Genomic DNA, 18,615 nt, shown 5'->3' on the forward strand with positions numbered 1-18,615 from the left:
TCTAGCATTTGATTCTTTTGGTGAAAAAAAATTAATACAATTTGTTCTCTTCAATTTTCAGCATTTGACGTTCAGCTGTGATTTATAGACAGGCCGCAATCTCAGGAGACCAGATCACCTGATTCATGAAAAAAGTGGATCGGATGATCTACTTCTGATTATGGTCGGATGATAATTATAACTCGGTCGTAATTGATTATGATCTCTTCATGAGTTTCTCGTTCCCAATAGATTATAGTTTGGATCGGAGTGGATGGCCAAAGACTGTCCAGAGGTCACCCTCTGCTTAGCGTCCGGTAACCTGGACACTTGCGCACTTTTGATGGCCTCTGAGCGGCTGCCCACTCTGACCCAAATTATAATTTGGTGGGGACGATGAATCCATAAAAAGATTGCAACCAATTACGACCGGATCACAATTATGATATAGTCGTAATTAGGAGTGAACCATCCCCTGATCCACTTTTTTATGGACTAGAAGATCTTCTATTTAATCTCAGAGGTAAGGTCAAGCTACATTCGTCGCCGTGAGTTATTTTTTATTATTTATTTTGTATATTGATTATTTTATTAATGAATATTATTTACAAAGTGACCTTAAAGTTATCATGGTAAAATATTCTCATAATTTGTCTACTTGTATCTAACTAGGAATTAGCCATATTGAAATATTTGAAATGAGAAAATATGTATTCAAGTTTATAATTATTTGAACTTATTCATTTAATTGTATTGAACATTCATCCGTCCATAAATTAATCTAGAACAAAATTATTACCTTTTAACCAACTGCACATTCCTTTTTTATTATTATTATTATTATTAAACATATAAAATTTTAATATTTGTTAAAAATTAAAATTTGTGATAGTTTATTGAAAACTTTAAAGTTCGTAATGCATTTAATTAATTAATCCTTTTGAAATAAGAGTAATTTTCAAAACGTCCTTAACACACATTTTAAAATGCCCCTATTTTACTGTTAAAACTCCCATATTTAAAATCAAAATACCTATTTTTACCCTTTCAAATTGCCATCTAAGTTTCTAAATTACAACTTAATTGACTTATTTATTGATGAAGAAGGATACTTGACGACAAAATAAAATTCTTAAAAGGAATTTAACATTAACCCTAAAAATTGCTCATATCAAATGGTCAAACACACGAGGACTAGAGAATTTCATTATCATCACCCCTTTTAAGATGCTAATGAACAAAAGTATGGAAAAACAAGCAAAAGAAAAAAATGGCCATAATAAACTGAAAAACATGGATTATTATTATTTAAAATTGAGCAAAATACGATACATGTCGATCAGACTCATCATCGATCAAGCTCATCATTTGGATATCTATGTCTATTGCTTTCAGTAAGATCTTAATCCTTATCAATTCTTTTCAGCAGAATGCCACATTACTTCTCAATGACTTGTATCTTTCCGCGTATATTTCATCATGTAACAATCTTGAGAATCATACAAATGCAGATTTCTTGATAAGACGATTTAGGTGTTAACCACATCCATCAAGGTCGTGTCACGATTTCTCCCTTACTTCAGCAACTGGAACATAGATCACATTCTGTTCTGGGACAAAGGTTTTGGTGGTCATTTCTTTCTCATCCAAGTATGACATCAATGCCTTCTTCAACTCTTGAAGCTTATCCTGCAGTCTGCATAGCCTCTCAACCTCAGTTAAGTTCAGATGCTCAATGTTCTTCTTGCCAATCTTATGATCAGCTCCACCCTTGTGGCCTGCCTTCTCTCGTCTCGCCCTTTTTTGACCGCTCGACTGTGCTAATGATTTCCTCATCTTCAAAAGAGAGACATGAAAACAGTCACAACCATGAGATAATGGCAGTGAGGCTACGCTTGTATCCTGCAAAGATTGTCTTACCCGATGATCTGGTAGGCCAAATGCCTTTGACAAGTTCTCATTCATGGACTCAGACGAACACTCATTCCCAACAGGATTGTTTATCAGATTCTGCAGCAACACCAGAACACAACGCAGTTGATGGTATTAGTCCTTGTATCTCTTGCTCTCCCGTTAAAAGTAGGCATCATACTATGGTTCTCTTCAGTTTATTCAATACAATATGAAGGAAAGGTCCAATACAGCATAAGGATTCACAATGGAAGCCGTTCAAGTGAAATATCCTTCAACGCCAACAGTTTGTCTTTCTATACTAAACTTAGTCAGAAATCCATATTTTGATTAGCTAAATTGTAGCAAATCTATCACCCTCTAACCAACGAGCATCTCCTAAAAAAAAAAAAAAAAAAAATGTGGAACCGCCACATCAGCGGCCCCCCTAGAGCCGGTCCCACGGATATGGAGGGAGGTAAATGCAGGTACACAGGTGGAAAGTGCATGGCGGAGACGTTAACCCCAGGCAGTGACACCCCGGGGATCGACCCCTGGACCTTTAAGCCACAGAACCATGCACTCTCCATCTGTGCTACGCCCTGGGGACAACGAGCATCTCCTAAAGATTGAATATATAGTTGTTATCATTTGTGCAAGCAGTCAATAGCTTGCATAATGATGTTCTTTGCATTTGTCATTTGTGCCGAGGGGGCACTTCATAAAAGTTCAACAGGGATACATATGAAAGTGTAAGAAAAAGTTTCTAGAATTAGTCTTGCATTCGGAACAAGGTTTCACTAATTAGGTTAAATGAAGTAATTTTTAATTAGCAGTGAGACAAGCAAAGCAATGTAGAAAAAAACAAAGCAAGGTGACCTTTCTCATTTTAAGAGCAGCATATCTTGCATTCTTAAACCACTTGCTGACCTGCAAATGGAAGTTAAAAAGTTAGGTTAGATTAATCAAGATACTAAGTCGCCTAAAACATAATTTCAAGTTCATATACGACATGCAAGTAGTATAATATAGGATTCTATACTTACCTTTATCTAGTGTAAGACAGTGACAAGCTCTTGTGCCACAATAAGATGAGGCATTCTGAAAGAAAACTTAAGCCTCATGCAATGTTCGTTTTGATGTGAGAAGAGACAGTGGACAGTGTGGATAATTTTAGATCAAAAGGAATAATTCTGCTCGGACCTTTTAAGACATGAAACTATAACACGAGGTCAAAGGATTGGCAAAGAGAAAAATTCTTTTTGCAGTAGAAAAGAGAGTAAACAGTGGCAAATGATCACTTGCAAAACCACAAACATAGATCCATAGGACCATAGATTACACACATTTAAAAACATAGAAGCACAAATATGTATATACAAAAGCCACAAACATGGATCCACCTGGGACATATATATAGGCATGAATATTTAAATACACAGAAATACAATATATATCTATACAAAAAAAATTATGCTCATGGGAACACCCATCTAAGGAGCATGGTAAGGGACTGTGGTTTCCCAAGTTAGTTTTTAACAAAGATGCCACTTTTAATAAAAATTCAGCCAGTGAATCAAAAATCCAACACATTATCAGGCTGTGACATCCCAAATTACTTGGCTGGACCTTAAACATGCCCCTTTTCTCCTCTTTTTTGAACAAGAGATAAGTTGAATAGCATGCCAAGACATGCATCACAATCCTAGAAAAGGAAAGGCTGAATACCATATAAAGTTTGAGCAAAGATAAATTTACAGAATTTAGAGTCTATGGATATGAAGAAATACAAATATTCTCAAAGGGATCCGTTGGGAGCAATGCTGAATTCTTGGAGATATATATTATTATAGCATGACTTGATTGCCCCCTTCAAAAGATAGATATGATAAGGACAATGACATACTGTACCTTTTCAGACGAAATGCCCAATTGTTTAGACAAGGTCTCTTTCACAGATCTTGAAGGAAGTTCATTTTCGGAAAAAGCTAAGCGGAGTTTCTGTTGTAGCAAATAGAAAAATAATCATGGATGATGCAAACAGAGTCTACCCTAAGAGCAAATCTTAAAAATTTATCAATGAACATAAATTGAAATAAATTTACTGATGAAAATAAATTGGAAATACATGGACACTAAGGCACAGCAGCAGTTTTCACATTCTTGATGCTCTCTCCTCTTGTCTTTTTTTTTAGAATTTTTTTGAAGTCTCAAATTGTAATCCCCTGTCAGTCCTACACTATGGCGTTCTCCAACAAACTATTTTGAAGCTGCCAATTTTAGTTCATGGCTCTAGGCTAATCCAAGTAGACAATTAGAACCTAATATTGACATGGATAGTATGGTCAAAATTATACCTACTATCGATTGTCTATGTCTACCAGGGAGAAGTTTCCGTACTTAACCACGGGAAAAAAATTAATAAAACACAGGAGGTTACCTTGATGCCAAGGTAAGATGACTAGTAAGTGGCAACAGAAGTGTGAAGGAAAAAAGACAGTCAAACAAGGATAAATCTTCGCAGTGTTTGCATTGTCAGAGTGAGGCTCTAATTTTCCTGAATCAAGAAAATTCAGTCAATGACTGATGCATCTTGGACTCTTAAAGCTAATTGCCACTTGACTACCAAATTTATGTTTCTACAGTCATATATAGCTCCATTCTTCCTTAGTCATCTATCTTCCTTCCATTGTAAGAAACTTTGATCCTTAAAGCATATTAATAGGGGGTTGAAGTGTGCAAGTTGCACCTGCATGAGAGAGCATTCTAAAACCAGTATACAGAGATGTTTCCCCACTAGTTCCTTTCTTCCTTAGCATCTATCTTCCTCATTGCAAGTCATTTTAATCCATAAAGAAGATTAATAGGGGCTTAAAATGTGCAAATTGCACCTACATGAGTGATCATTCCAACTAGTTCACTGAGATGCTCCCCCTGTTGTGCTTGTGTGGGATTAGAAAAGTGCACACAACATGTTGGCAGATCTGAGGCATAGACTTCAATATTAGAGTAAGACATTGAAGAGCTTGATCATGATGATTCATCCTACGATAGGGTTAATGATTATGGGAATCATCAGCTCCTGAGAAGAGCAAGCAACCTACAATTATTTGCAGCTAATTGTTTAGGTTCCCGTCATTCAAGTGCATATCAAACATAAGATAACAATATAATAGGAAAAAAATGATTATAGTTAGAAGCAACATGAAATGCATCATTATAATGCATAACATACGTTTTAAGGTTTTATGTTTGTCTCAAAATCTCACCATTCTCCTTAGTGATGATTGTTTCATGATTGACGAAGATTAAGGCAGTCAGATAAGGATGATGCTGAAACCACAGAATCACATAAATGCAATAGTGCATGAACCAACTGAAATTCTTGGGTATGAGATGCACATAGATTGATGAAGTGGGTCCATAATTGCTGTATACAAAATAAGATAATCTTATACCAAAGAAACATCTTCGCTGTTGAACACCAGAAGCACCTTGCTTATATTTCTCTATAGAACCTTTTGTCTTGGGAGACGGGGAGCTTTGGCTCAATGGTAAAGTTGTTGTCATGTGATCAAAAGGTCACGGGTTCGAATCCTGGAAACAGCCTCTTGCAAAAAGTAGGGTAAGGCTGTATACAATGGATCCTTCTCCGGGACCCCGCATGGCGGGAGCTTCATGCACCGGGTCGCCCTTTTTTTTTTTTAACCTTTTGTCTTGGGACATGTAATACCAATCTTCATCAGTGGAGCAACAAGAGTTGGAATAGCTACATATATCTAAGAAATGTCTTCCTTTAAAAACACAAATATATATTTATTTGCGCCTTATTTGTTTTATTGGTTTTAGGTCTCATTGTCTATAATGTTGGAGTCCATGGTTCATCTCATCACTTGAGGCAATAACACCTACAAGGAATAATTCTTAGGGTTTTTTATAGAAATAATTATTATGTTGGTATAATAGCATTTCTTTCCAACTGCAACAAAAAGATCCAGACTTGCAAAGGAACAAAATACAAAACAAAAGGTTTCTAAAAAAAGCAATGCTGATTACCTCAACTGCCTCAGGAGGTATTCGGAAAATTTGTCTCTTCTTATGGCTTGATAATCTATTTATTGGTCCTAGATGTGAACACATATCCTCAGTCACAGAGTTGGTCATGCAGATGTCAGTTGATGTGTCAACCCTTCTCCTCTTTCTCATCTTAGGGCCCCAGTCTTCGTCTTCACTTTGTGTCTCATCTTCAGGTGGTTCCCTCCCAAACATTTCCTGCAAATAGTGGCAGACTAATAATGTGCAGTGACTTCAAATATCATCGCTAGAAGCTGTAACTAAGATATTCAATAAAGGAAAAATGTTTAGTAGATAGTCATTCAGGAAATACCTGTGTGTATTTGGTTAATAAAAATCAGTAAATTTGCAAAAGAAAAAGAAAAAAAGGACCAAAATATTGCAAATTATTGAAAGAAACTTTTAACTTATAAAGCAGTAAAATACATTTTCAATATGGATTCCATGACTTCTTGCCTACAAATGTAATTTCTGAAGCAATATAAAGATCAAAACAAGAAATTTGTATACCTCATAGACAAGATGGTTCCAGTTTATAGAAAAAGAACATTAGATAGATGCATATTTCAGTAAGCAAGTGAAAGACACATATTAGTTCTGAATGTTAGGTTATAGAACATAACATCTTATAAAGCAATTAACTCCTAAGTCCGTCGTATTAGTAGGATGCAGTAATGAATCAGATGATAGCAGAATAGAAGCAAGAATTATTTTATTCAAGAAAAAATTGTTGATGCTTGAAGTTCTCAATCTAAAAGTTGATAGGTGTATCTGTTTATTAGTGATTAATCGTGCATACAAGTATTTTCCCATGATAGTGTCGTTTCATTTCCTTGTTCCAGTAATGAAAGCTAGATCACACGAAATGTGCTTCACATAGAATTCTACTAGGTCATTCTACAAACAAAAATGTTAGCTAAATTAGATGTTGCAAAATAATTGTCTACTAGATTACTACTATAGGCAACTGGAAATCATGGTACTCACATCATGAAGCTTTATGTAGTCAACATCTCTCCGCTGCCGACGATAGTGGGCAATAATATCACACTCATTGCTTTGACCAGAATCAAAGTTGTCCAAGGAATCAAGTTGGTCAGCCTTGCTCTTGCTTCTCATTGCATAAAAAGGTTCTTCGTGACAGCTGTAGTATTCTAAATCAGAATGTGAAATAGCTCTATCAGATGAACAGAATAGGCTACTAAGAGAATCAGAATCATCAGAAGCATTTTCTTCAATGCCTGATCTGCTGTTACTATTTTCATTTATGTCAGGATTGTAGTCTTCATCTCCTGAATCATCTGAAGGCCATTCATGGCCAGGACTCGGACAAATATTTTCAGCATCAGAGTATGCTGCTGCTTCCTTGAAAATGTCCTGGTATAGAATCAAAACATTACCCCTGCGCTCTTAGTTTCTTAAAGTAGCTTTTCATGAACACAACTTGAAAATATCATTACTACCAGGCACCAACCTCCCAGCTATTGTTCACACTGAAGCAGGTATCAAGATGTGCATTAATAGCTTCTAGAATTTCCAGTTTACACGTACAGAATTTGCAAAGCCACGCTTGATCTCCTGGAGGAACTGAAAGCATAAGTGAGTTAAGCTATCAAATTGAAACTTGGTGTACAATGAAAAAGAAGTTGCTGAGGATTACACATTAATATTCTCAATTATACCATGAAAGACTACATCAATAAAATCAGTATGTCACTAGTATAATTGGCCAAAGCACCTGTGCAAAAAATAGTTAAATGTGTTGAATTTGAGCAATACTACCAGTCAATTGTGACCCTGTATCAGACAGGATATAAATGAGATATAAGGCCTCTATGATTTCAACTACTATCAAGTATCAACTGTATAAGTAATGCCTTTACAAGTGCAAAAGCATGATCCAAGATTGTCAAGCACGCAAACCTTTGAGAGAACATTAACATCTCCTAACTATATTTTCTTAAAGTACACAATGAATCTTAGTTTATTAATCATCATTAGTAATTCCATACAACTAGCGTCTTCAGCTTATATCCTACATTTCTGTCATTACCAATAACTCAAATAATTTTTTACACAACTCCAACCCTCATCTCAAATTCTGACACATTTCTTTAACCTACAGTGAGATAAATCCAACTTGAAAATGAGGACACCTTGATAAGCCCTCTCTAATGTCAGTACCGTAATAATTGACATCAATGACATGCTAAACTAATCATGATCTAAAATTATAGTACTAACTTTGATCCCAGATGGTTAAATTGTTTTCTCCTACCAAATATACATATTTACTCTCAAACCTGTGACCGTCATGAGACAACACAAAATTGAGATTTCACAAGTAAATTGACATTATCATTAAGCAGTGTAAGTTCCAACATTTTGGGGTTGGCATGGATTTAACACCTCTACTGAACTCAATGCAAGACTGTAACCCTAATAATAGAGTTAAATTAAATCTCTAGAGCTAGGCTGCAGAAGAAGATTGAAGTAATTGAGTTGTCAAACTTGAATAAGGAGGATGTTTATGCAGTATGTAAATCATATTTGATTGCTTAGATAGTAAACAAATTCAGAAAGTTCACAAGCGGAAAATGTAGTATAACATTTAACAGCTGGCTGAAGAAGCAAGAAAACATATGGACAAAAGTGGTGCTAAGTAACATGAGCTATAAAGATAATATAGCTCCAAACATTTGCATGGGCTGATAATATATTTACAAATTACATGAGCTATAAAGATAAGAGATAGAGACAAACTTTTTACTAAAGGAGGCTCCAAACATTTTTGGTGAAAACCGCAATTGCATGTTCCATCACAAAGAACAATGTCATTATCTCGAAAAGCTTCACTTGATCTGCATTTTGCACAGAAGATCTAGTGGAAAAACACAAATCTTTCAATATAAAATACCTTGGAATGTATTCAGTAACCAATATATTATGTTGTTGAGGCATACGAAAACAAATTGATACAACTTTTGCAAAATACATACATGTTCATGAAAAACAGATCCATCTGGATGCATCAAAGAATTTGCAATGCTTCCTACACAGCTAAGTGAATCCAGCTGGCGAATAGCATCACGAATACCAAGTTTACACTTCACTATCTGCTTCTGAGCTCTTTGCAATTCCTTTTTGGGTTTAATTTTTTCTCGACTGCAAAATGATACCATGGAATCAAGGAAGAATTAAGTTTCTGTGACTTGGATATTCATAGAAAATATTTTAAGACAAAAAATGTTGCTCAATAATTCCTAAATCTACACTCTCATTGGTAAGCTTAGAGGGACTATAGAATATGTCATACCGCGACCCTCTATGTTTCTACACCCATAGGTACCCAAAGTACGAACGTGATTCTTGACATGAATGCATTTTGCATGACTATTGAACATAAGCAAAGAGCAGATGAAGATTCATTATTGATTCAAAAGGCTCAAAAAATAATTACTACTCCAAAGATAGGGGGAGTTAACAAGTATTCAGCTGGTTTAAATAGAATACTATTGAAGCTGCAATTTTCTTTTAGGTAACTAAATACCAGAAAGTTCGAACCTAATAAATAAAAAACCAACTTGAATTCAATAGTTCTATTTATCTCATATAAGCATCTAACATGTTGAAAGTAGAATACGGCTTGAGTCATCCATAAGTTTGCATGGGGCATGCTATTCATGAAGACAAGAATTTGAAAGACAATGACTATTTTATAAAAAATGTCTAATTGGGATGTCATGAAGGAAAACCCTATGGTTTGAGACCAAAAAAAAATCAATAACAGAACTGAAAATCTAATGGTATGTTTACATAAGATATCATCATCAACATTCAACATACCTCTGGCCATTCCAACCATCTCCAGAATATGCATCAATAAGATTCTGCTCTAGTTTTATTTTAATTAGCAGATACTTTGTCCTTCTTTGGAGCCGAGAGGCTTCATCATGGTCTACATTTTTTCTCTTCCGTTTACGCCTCTTCCTTTTACATAATTTAATTGTTCCCTTGTTAGCTGCAACCTCCAGATTCCCTTTATTATGAGCACAAAAAGATTCATCTGTTGATAGTTTTGAGGTACCTTGGTCTGAACCAGAGATATGATGAGTGATTCTCTGCATAGTTTTTGGGTATTTGCTGCTCAACTGTTTCCTCCTTATTCTTCTTTGCTTAGAAATCATATTCGGCTTAGTTCTGCATCTTTTATTGTAAATAACTCTGTGAAAAAATGCCTTTATGGATTCTGAGTCCATCTTAGAATAGGCCTCCTTCTCAAGGACGGCAGACTTCCTAGATTGATAGCAAATCAGTTTCTTTTCAGGAGTCTTCATTTCTTCCCCTAAATCCTCTTGATTAAAGCCCTATACATATAAAAATACAAGAAAGATCAAAATCTGAGTAGTGGACTGAACAACAATGGGATCTTGTTTCTCAAAGCAATGTTCAATCGATAAAAACAATTGTGAATATAAAGTAATAATTTCAATAATCTGTCTTTGCTATGCTTCATAATTGCAAGCCGTAATCCCGATACATCATTGTAGCAGTTCAGACAATAAGAAAAATTATAGAGCATTCTCAAGTATGTTAAAAAGACCATAAAACTGGAGCAATCGCTCCGAAAATGGAATTTATCAAAAGACGATTTAATGAAGAAAAGCACGAAAAGTTTGGTGTAAGAACAAGATGGCCCCAAAATACTACTTCAGAGCACAAATATCCGAACCAAGTTTCCAATAAATCAAACCATCCTAATTCGTACACAAAGATCCGTTTTCTGATCAATAGTAAAGCACGGGATCCAGGAATCCGATAAAACTTCGTCATTGTCCAACACGAGAAGAAAACCGATCGAATTAGTCTTAATCAAAGAACGCACATTGGACGCCGATCATTCGTGTTTAGATTGCAAAGGAGGCGGCTTCGTACCTCTAGGAGACCCGACCGAGCAGCCCCTCTCTATCCGCCACTGCATCATCCCCTCATATCCTTCCTTTTAAACTTCCAAGAAAACGATCTCAGCAAATCAAATTTCTTGGGACTTCTCCCTTCTAGCTCAAAGACTCGAAAGACGCCGCAAATTCTTTCCCCGTGCGATCACGATCTCTCGTCGCCGCTGACAAAATCGCGTCTTGAAGGGAATCTAAAGGTGCCGTGCCTGCTGATGGGATTTAGGAACGAAGTAGGAACAGGGGAGAGAGTGGGAGAGAGAGAGAGAGAAGAAACAATAGTATACGAAGATAGGTTAAATGAGAAAATGACCATAGTCAATAAACACAAAGCCTCAAAATATTTAGCTCCTGAAAAAAAATGACTAATTCGTTTTTTAAAAAATCATTCATAAGAATTAATATCCGGAATAACATCAAGTCAGTTCTATTTTGAATATGAATCGATCATTATTTTTTTAAAGCGGAAAAATTAATCGATTTTTACCCGATAATTTTAAAATTAAGGTACGTGATTTGAATATTTTGTAAATTTTCCTACTTAGATAAAAAGATGGAAAGAAATTTCTAAAATATTTATAAAAAATACTTTTAAATAAATAAAATACTTGGATGAAATAACAAAGATGTTGATTACGACTTCTTAAAATATCATCTAATTAATATTTATCATTGTTAATTAATATTGATAGATATCATTTGACAATGGAGCATTCTTAAAATATCATCTAATTAATATTTATCATTGTTAATTAATATTGATAGATGTCATTTGACAATGGAGCATTGACATTGTTGGTTATAGATTTGAATTTCAGAAATAATTTCTTATAAAATAGGATATAATTGTGTACGATCTTATTTTAAGATCTTACATTGATGAAAATTTCGTAGAATTAGCCTTTTAGTCATTTGCTAAAACTGATATTACTATGAAACAGGTTATTTTGTTACGCACCCTCTCATATTGTCGGGGATTGACCCCCTACTACCACGTCATTACCCCCAACCCCTGTCACATCAACAACCCCTTCCTTTGATTACGCGTTCTATTTAGCAAAAAAATTCCTATAAATAAAGGAATCGAACTATAGATACTTGATGATAATCTGAATATTCTACTGCACCACCATAATCTGGAGGACAAATCTCCACTATAAACTATAGAATATGATGATTTCCATCGTATTCATTCAATTATAATTCTAGTAGTTAGTAAATAGTAATTGGGCCATAAAGATTGTGGTTAAGCTTGTTGTGTGGTGTGATTGTATTTAGTAAATATGATTGTCGATATGAAAACATTTCTTACGACTTGTATTATGCTTCACCGATGGTCATTGTAGGAGTCATGCGATACTATGGCATTTCAATCGATTCTCCAAGGGCCCAAAAACATAGCAAAGGCATAGTAAACCGCTTTGAATCCTCAATAGATTCGAATCCATTATACGCTGATCGAGCATCAAGAGTTGTGCTACAAGTAATCGAAACACTAAATATACATACACTTCTATAACTTGCATAGAAGAATGAAGAATGTAATTACAATGGATATTAATTACAAAATTTTCTTACATCTCTTGGAGCAAGTTACTAATTTTCCGCAGTTCTTTTAAAGCTACTATAGCTCTTCCCTGACCTTTAACAATGTTGCTCGATAAATTATCCAACGAATCGAGTTTGCCTTTGTCTTGCTGGAAGACTGTCTCGATCACCTGCATGAGTAAATTCAAGCTTTTGTGATGATGATATTCCTAGAACAACCGAGAGATATCTAATGTCTGTATTTCGATCATTGTCTTAGTGCAAATTATAGACTTTTTCATTCAGAAAGTTGGGAGTAAGCGTGTCTTACCTGAATATTGTCGAGCATGGACTGACCAAGATTTCGCAAACTGTCTATTACTTTTTTATCTCTGGCTTCGGGCCTCTTAGTTGCCCCACAGTATGTACTGGTTTCATCACAAGTCGACATGTCAGAGCTATCCTTTTCGATATGCTCGGGATTGGAAGAGTGTTGTGACTCTTGATTTCCTTCGGGATGGCCGCCTCTACCAAAGCTCCAAAGCCACTTGAACTTACCAGGAGATGGTTTCCGGTCCTTTGCAGCGGCTATTTGTTCCGAGGAAGCATCAATAACCCCGGATGAATTGGCTTCAGAACCTTGAGTCAACTGCTCATTAAGATTTTGGCTGCAAGGTTCTTCCATATTATTTACCTGCCCATCTTCGCTATTCGGATAACAAGGCTCCTCTGTGGAAATTGCTTCTTCGCTGTTGTCGCCGCAAAATGAATTTGAAGTCACACTGCTCTTCACCGATTCATTTTCATGGTCGTTATCCATTTCATGAGGATTAGTAGATATAGAAAGAACCAAAGAGCTATCCCCATTTGAAAGTGTTTCTTCAGCCATGCAATTGTCTGCCAGAATTGCCAGAGAAGACATCCCGCTGTTTGTGTCAGATGAAATCGTAGAAGCCTCGCAACTATTGGAGATATCCTGATGTTTTTCATCTTCAGTGGATTTAGGCATGTCATCAAAAAGTCTCCGCCTAACAGAAAACTTGGCATCGGCATGGGCATTCGCAGATGCTTCAGACTTTGTTCTAGATAAACTCAATTTGCCAGTCAATATCTTCTTTATACTTCCACTTGCATTTGAGATGCCATTTTTTCGACTAAGTTCTTCATCCTTATTCAACACTCTCCACTGCTCTTCCCAATAATTATCTGGCCTCAGATACGGCGACGTCTTAGACAAAGTTGAAGTAGATTCAAGGGCAAGCACCTGCAACGATTTGGCCTTCTCTATGATCTTCTTCATGTCAGGGTGTGCAGGAAAGTTCAGTAACCGTTGCAAGCAAGATGTTGTGATTTCTGCAGATAGAAGCGAAGATCTCAGATAAAGAAGCATTGACACTGCAAAAGCGGCAATAAATGCCCCTCGAGCGGAGCATAGAATATAAAATCTGCACTCATCAACATTTTCTACGCAACTATCATTTGAAGAAGAGAATAGTTCATCCCAAATGATCAGAAGATTATTGAGGCAAAACTCTCTCCCAAATAGAACACGCAACCATCGGAGAGCAAAGTATTGTGGTTCAACCCCAAGCTCGAGAAGGTGACTATGGAGGGATGAATCCACAATGGATAGCAAATGATATAATGCCAACGAAGCTTCAATGGTGGGAGAGATGGTTGTGTTTGATCCTACTACAGTCGAGTAAAAACTTGCGATGGCAACCACACCTTGGGCTCCATCCATCAAATTATCAAACATGCAATACGCATCATGTTCCATAAATCTTTCAGACAATATAGCACCCAACTCCCCTTCTGCTCCATAAGAATCACTCAGTGAAAGCATTTCTTTTGTATTGGGATCTAGTGCATCCAAAGTATTGTCAGTAACCTTTTTGCGAAGATTACTTTCTACCTCAATACCAGAGTCCCAATTTCTGACTCTTCGAATCCTGTCATTAGAGAGCAAGTCACTTTCTGGCAGTGAGATCCCATTGAATTCATCATTAAAGCAATCTTCATTTTGTTTTTTTATTCGAGACAAATTTTCCAAGTCAACATGAAGCACGTATAAGAGGGGAGCCAATAACTCATGCATTCCTGCAACAAAAAGACAGAAGCAACAACAAATATTGAGAAAGTAAAAGAACAACTACAAAGTTAGCTTCTGATTCTTTTTCGTAATCTTACATAGTAGTTCAGCAATTCCAGAAAAGAAAATACTTCAATTCAATTCTACTCATTAAGAATTTAAAGGTACAATCTGCAGTATTCATGGCATGCCAAAGGAACAAAAGCATGATAAATTGCCACCTAAAATAGGTGATAGTTGTTTTCCATAAACTTTTTAGAACGGCAAATACTAATGAATAATTTGCCTTCATGTCCAGATATTAAGCTGTAATTGACATAAGAACAGCATAAACTTGCTTTGTTGCTCTTGCCCTACTTTTTCCAAAAGAAAGGAAACAAAAAAAAAACATAAACTTGCCTTGTCTATAACCATACTCTGGGTGTTGCAGACACCATAATACCAATACTTTCCTTAGTGTAGCCTGGCAATTGGGCGAGTGAAAGTAGTCGCCATTCTCAGGGTACAACCTGCATAAATCTTGGTCAACCATCTTCCCTAACTCTGCATAACTGAAGAAGCGGCCCCATGTGCTATCTGTATGCAGTAAATTAAAGATGTTATACAAGTCAATAGTTCATTAGAATCAAACTGAAGATTCTCAACCATGGCCTTCACTGATCATATACTTTCTTGATTTCATTCAGAAAGTAGCAAGCATAGTGACTAAAAAATCAAGTCACATAAGATCCAACAATTTTGACCAAGAAACCATTATGATGGTGCATTAATAGTCACAAATTTAGAAGATAATTCGTCTACAAGATCTTACTAAAAGTTCATTCTTGTTGGGTTATTGTCTGATAATATCATGACTATGGAAGCTAACATGTGAAGAAAAGAAAGCATATGAAGCAACAAGTTGCATATAACTTCAGATTAACAAATAGAAACTATTCCATTTGAAATTCAAAAATCAACTATATAAGTCAATTGGTATATTTAACAATATAGCAAAATTTACTACAGCCATGTTACCCGAGGTTTCTCGCAACAAAAATTTTCAAGTTATTTTTAGGAAAACCTGAATCGTAGGCATACCTGGATTTTGTGAAAGAGGATTATCGATGATACGATTAGCAGATGCATTGCCATCTTTTTGGGCATGATGGCCTATCATAAGACGGCGTCTCAGATTTACATATCTGTGAGCAAAGAAAACAGCTAGATTAAAGTCATAGACATGCAAACTTACAATTTAAAATGTGACAATCAAATCTTCCTATAGCTACCTGAACATAACTAAAGCCTAGAACTAGATCCAACAGCATCAATAAATTGAGTAGATGAGAAAAAAAAGGTTAAATTTTGGAAAAATCAAAGAGGGATTGCTAAACAAATACAGAATTATTGCTGTGAATCATCAATTGCACCGGTACACATTCAGTTAAACTATTAACTGATAAGATGAACAAACAAGAAGGAATATAGACAATTCAAGATAATCCAAATAATAAACTATCGTTATGTTCTAGAAAAGACAAATTATCAATCCAGCACTCAGATGGCAAGATCCGAAATTCTTTGAAGATATTATCAATCAAAGAACCAAATAATAAAAATCAATTCTTCATGATCAAAAATACACCTTTTCCTCTGAGAATGCAAATAATACTACAAATAGTATATTAAATTAGAACGTATAGAAGAGAAGCAAAATGAATGAATTACCCTGTGTTGCAGGCAATAATCTTAACCTAGCATTTACTATCGGATCTAATCTCACCTCCTTCGGGCATCCGCGGCGGCGCGCCGGAGATCATCAATAGTGGCTAACGGCGAACTTGGCAGCACCCGAAGATCGATTCGCCACCGGACGCTCCGCAGATTGGAGAATCTCTTCTGGGGCTTCGACTCGGCCACCCAAGCCGACGCTTCGAGTGGATCAGACCTCATGGTAGAAAGCTGTCGCCTTTGGGTCGAAACAATATTTTACCTTATCAACAAACAAAAATTGCAGAACTGTGTCAACAAACAAGAAAAAAAACAGAACTTAAACTTCAGCAGCAAGACAGGATACAAAGACCGATACCTGGCTCCGACGGCGATGAAAGGCGAGACCTTGGACGAGATCAGGACGCTGAGGACGTTAAAGTTGGAAATTATAGAGTCAGATGACAGGAGAAGGCGAGCAATTGAGGCTTTGTCTTCATAATCCAGGGGAGGAAAAGGAGTGCGGCCATCGAGAAGCTTTGTCTTCTCTATTTGTGTATTATTCTGAGGCGATTTCCATGGAAACAGAGGAAAGGAAGAGAAAAGTAAAGGAAGGAAGATGAGAGATAAATAAAAAATTAATAAATATAAATAAATATAATTTGTTTCTTATATATTTTTTTTAAAAAAATACGAGTTTAATTGCTTCAGTCTAAAGTCTGTGGCTGTCCACATCGAAATTAGCTGTATTTTTTGTCTCTACCTGTGACATCATTAATCGAACCAAAAAGAGATGCGAGGTGGGAGGAATTCATTTATTATTATTATTATTATTATTATTATTATTATTATTGCATATTAAATTAGTAAATAATAAATAAATAAATAAATAAAATTAGTTTACAGATGAAACTCACATTTTAATAAATAAATTACATTTCTTTTGTGATTTTACTATTAACTTTTTGCCTTATATTATTGTTAAGTTTCGCAATCTATTATATAGTTTTAGAAATTTTTTAACACTTAAATTTTTTTAAAAAATAAATTATTTATTTAATAGGAGTTGAGGAAGAGAATATTTTAGGCAGAAAAGAACCGGGTAAAATAAAATAATCAAATTAAACCACCTTAGATAGATAAAAACGAAAGTATAAGATTTTTGAAAAACATTTTAAAATGCAAGCAATAAAGTAACTTAATTCTTAATATTTGTAATTCTAGAACGGCTCCAATTATTTTATTTGATTTTATTTTTGTTCCGACGTAGAGATTTAGCTTCATTGACTTTGGTTGCTTGTCAGCGTGGTAGTTTAAAACTTTTGGGGATGTTCTACTCTTCCTATACTCCATTCAAGCTTTATTTTGTTTTGCCATAAAAAAATAATATATATAATATTCATAGATAATTATGGCAAAAATAATATATATAATATTCATAAATAAAAATTGTATTGAGAAAATGAATTGAATAAATAGATTAAATAAAGATAGATAAAATGAACGAACTAAAAGGAAAAAAAAATACAAACCTCGATAACTCATTAACACGGACCAGCTCCAGCTAGTTCGAGATCAAAGTCAAGTGTGATCCAGATAATAATGATTTAGTAAGATGACTGGATTAGCTTAGGGCGAGACCACATAGACAAGTCTTTCTAATCTAGACCAGATGGGATAGTCTATATCATTTACCAACACCCAAGGTTAAAGAAGGATTTTAACCTCTCAATTTAGTAATTCACAACATATGAAATACATGTAAGATTTTTTTTCTCCGACACTAAAATAGCATAAGGGACGGTCGGGCCAGCCTCACGATGCTGGTTCCTTCTCGTCCAACCGAATCACTTCCGCCCCCAGCTTGAAAATCTTCTCTTTTTGGCCGAATTCTTTTGAAAAAACAAGCGAACCTACCGGTTCGCTAATTCATAATTCCCAACCCGACAAAAAGCCTACGCCCCTGCCAACGCACACCGACCGGCGACAAAACTGACGGCGCAGTCACGCCAATAATTTTCCGAACATATCCGCCCCCACAAACTACGACGCTACGTGGCCCAATAGGATCCAAGGGGCATCCATCGCCGCCCCCCCTTATTTTAAATAAATCTCGACAGGTCGGTGGGTCCCACTCCAATTAGACGTGTCGCCGCCGTTGCTTTTTGGCCATGGAAGAAGATTCTGATTTGTCACCGGCCGTGGGATGCGGTGAAATCGAGTGGGGAGGTCGCGATTGGATAAGACCGGTGACAAGGACTCCACCAAGCGTGTTCGTGGAAGTGGAGGAATTGTGAAAAAAATAATAATAACAAATAATTAATTTCCCATCGAATAATTAATAGCAATTTTTTTGAATAATTAATTTATAAAAAACTTTCAGCTTTTCATAAGGGCACACATAAA

At 35.7% G+C, this 18,615-nt stretch overlaps 2 protein-coding genes across 6 annotated transcripts; both read right to left on the reverse strand.

Moving 5' to 3' along the window:
- Nucleotides 1–1,259: 1,259 nt before the first annotated feature.
- LOC122051762 (pathogenesis-related homeodomain protein-like) lies at nt 1,260–11,192 on the reverse strand. Of its 5 annotated transcripts, XR_006131520.1 has the most exons (12): nt 10,879–11,192; nt 9,790–10,310; nt 8,943–9,108; nt 8,707–8,824; nt 7,418–7,530; nt 6,931–7,320; nt 5,926–6,141; nt 3,781–3,870; nt 2,916–2,970; nt 2,749–2,799; nt 1,900–1,989; nt 1,786–1,815 (listed from the first exon to the last, which is right to left on the reverse strand). XR_006131520.1 is itself a non-coding variant. In XM_042613027.1 (11 exons), the coding sequence occupies exons 2-11, from the start codon at nt 10,278–10,280 to the stop codon at nt 1,540–1,542; spliced, it is 1,992 nt and encodes a 663-aa protein (XP_042468961.1). In that variant the 5' UTR covers nt 10,281–10,310; nt 10,879–11,192; the 3' UTR covers nt 1,260–1,539. The 5 variants fall into 5 exon arrangements, 3 of the variants coding, with proteins under 3 accessions (XP_042468961.1, XP_042468960.1, XP_042468962.1); XM_042613027.1 differs by lacking the exon at nt 2,916–2,970 and having other exon boundaries at nt 1,260–1,815; nt 7,418–7,521; XM_042613026.1 differs by lacking the exon at nt 2,916–2,970 and having other exon boundaries at nt 1,260–1,815.
- A 1,115-nt stretch (nt 11,193–12,307) lies between these two features.
- LOC122051761 (TBC1 domain family member 5-like) lies at nt 12,308–16,824 on the reverse strand. The gene is made up of 6 exons (XM_042613025.1): nt 16,589–16,824; nt 16,283–16,492; nt 15,598–15,701; nt 14,917–15,093; nt 12,757–14,525; nt 12,308–12,616 (listed from the first exon to the last, which is right to left on the reverse strand). Exons 2-6 carry the CDS (start codon nt 16,450–16,452, stop codon nt 12,473–12,475), a joined length of 2,364 nt encoding a protein of 787 aa, XP_042468959.1. The 5' UTR covers nt 16,453–16,492; nt 16,589–16,824; the 3' UTR covers nt 12,308–12,472.
- Between the last annotated feature and the right edge of the window lie 1,791 nt (nt 16,825–18,615).

Source organism: Zingiber officinale, chromosome 3A (assembly GCF_018446385.1).
Source record: "Zingiber officinale cultivar Zhangliang chromosome 3A, Zo_v1.1, whole genome shotgun sequence".
Lineage (NCBI taxonomy): Eukaryota > Viridiplantae > Streptophyta > Magnoliopsida > Zingiberales > Zingiberaceae > Zingiber > Zingiber officinale.

What these genes read in the sequence shown, in the direction of transcription:
- LOC122051762 (XM_042613026.1), bottom strand. Translation starts at nt 10,280, where the DNA reads ATGAAGACTCCTGAAAAGAAACTGATTTGCTATCAATCTAGGAAGTCT. An exon ending in GATCTGTTTTTCATGAACAT is followed by an intron (nt 8,825 to 8,942) that starts GTATGTATTTTG and finishes TTTTTCCACTAG; the next exon opens with ATCTTCTGTGCAAAATGCAG. An exon ending in CTGCTCTTAAAATGAGAAAG is followed by an intron (nt 1,990 to 2,748) that starts GTCACCTTGCTT and finishes GTGTTGCTGCAG; the next exon opens with AATCTGATAAACAATCCTGT.
- LOC122051761 (XM_042613025.1), bottom strand. Translation starts at nt 16,452, where the DNA reads ATGAGGTCTGATCCACTCGAAGCGTCGGCTTGGGTGGCCGAGTCGAAG. An exon ending in GCCGCGGATGCCCGAAGGAG is followed by an intron (nt 15,702 to 16,282) that starts GTGAGATTAGAT and finishes CTTTGCTCACAG; the next exon opens with ATATGTAAATCTGAGACGCC. An exon ending in TCCTCTTTCACAAAATCCAG is followed by an intron (nt 15,094 to 15,597) that starts GTATGCCTACGA and finishes TACTGCATACAG; the next exon opens with ATAGCACATGGGGCCGCTTC.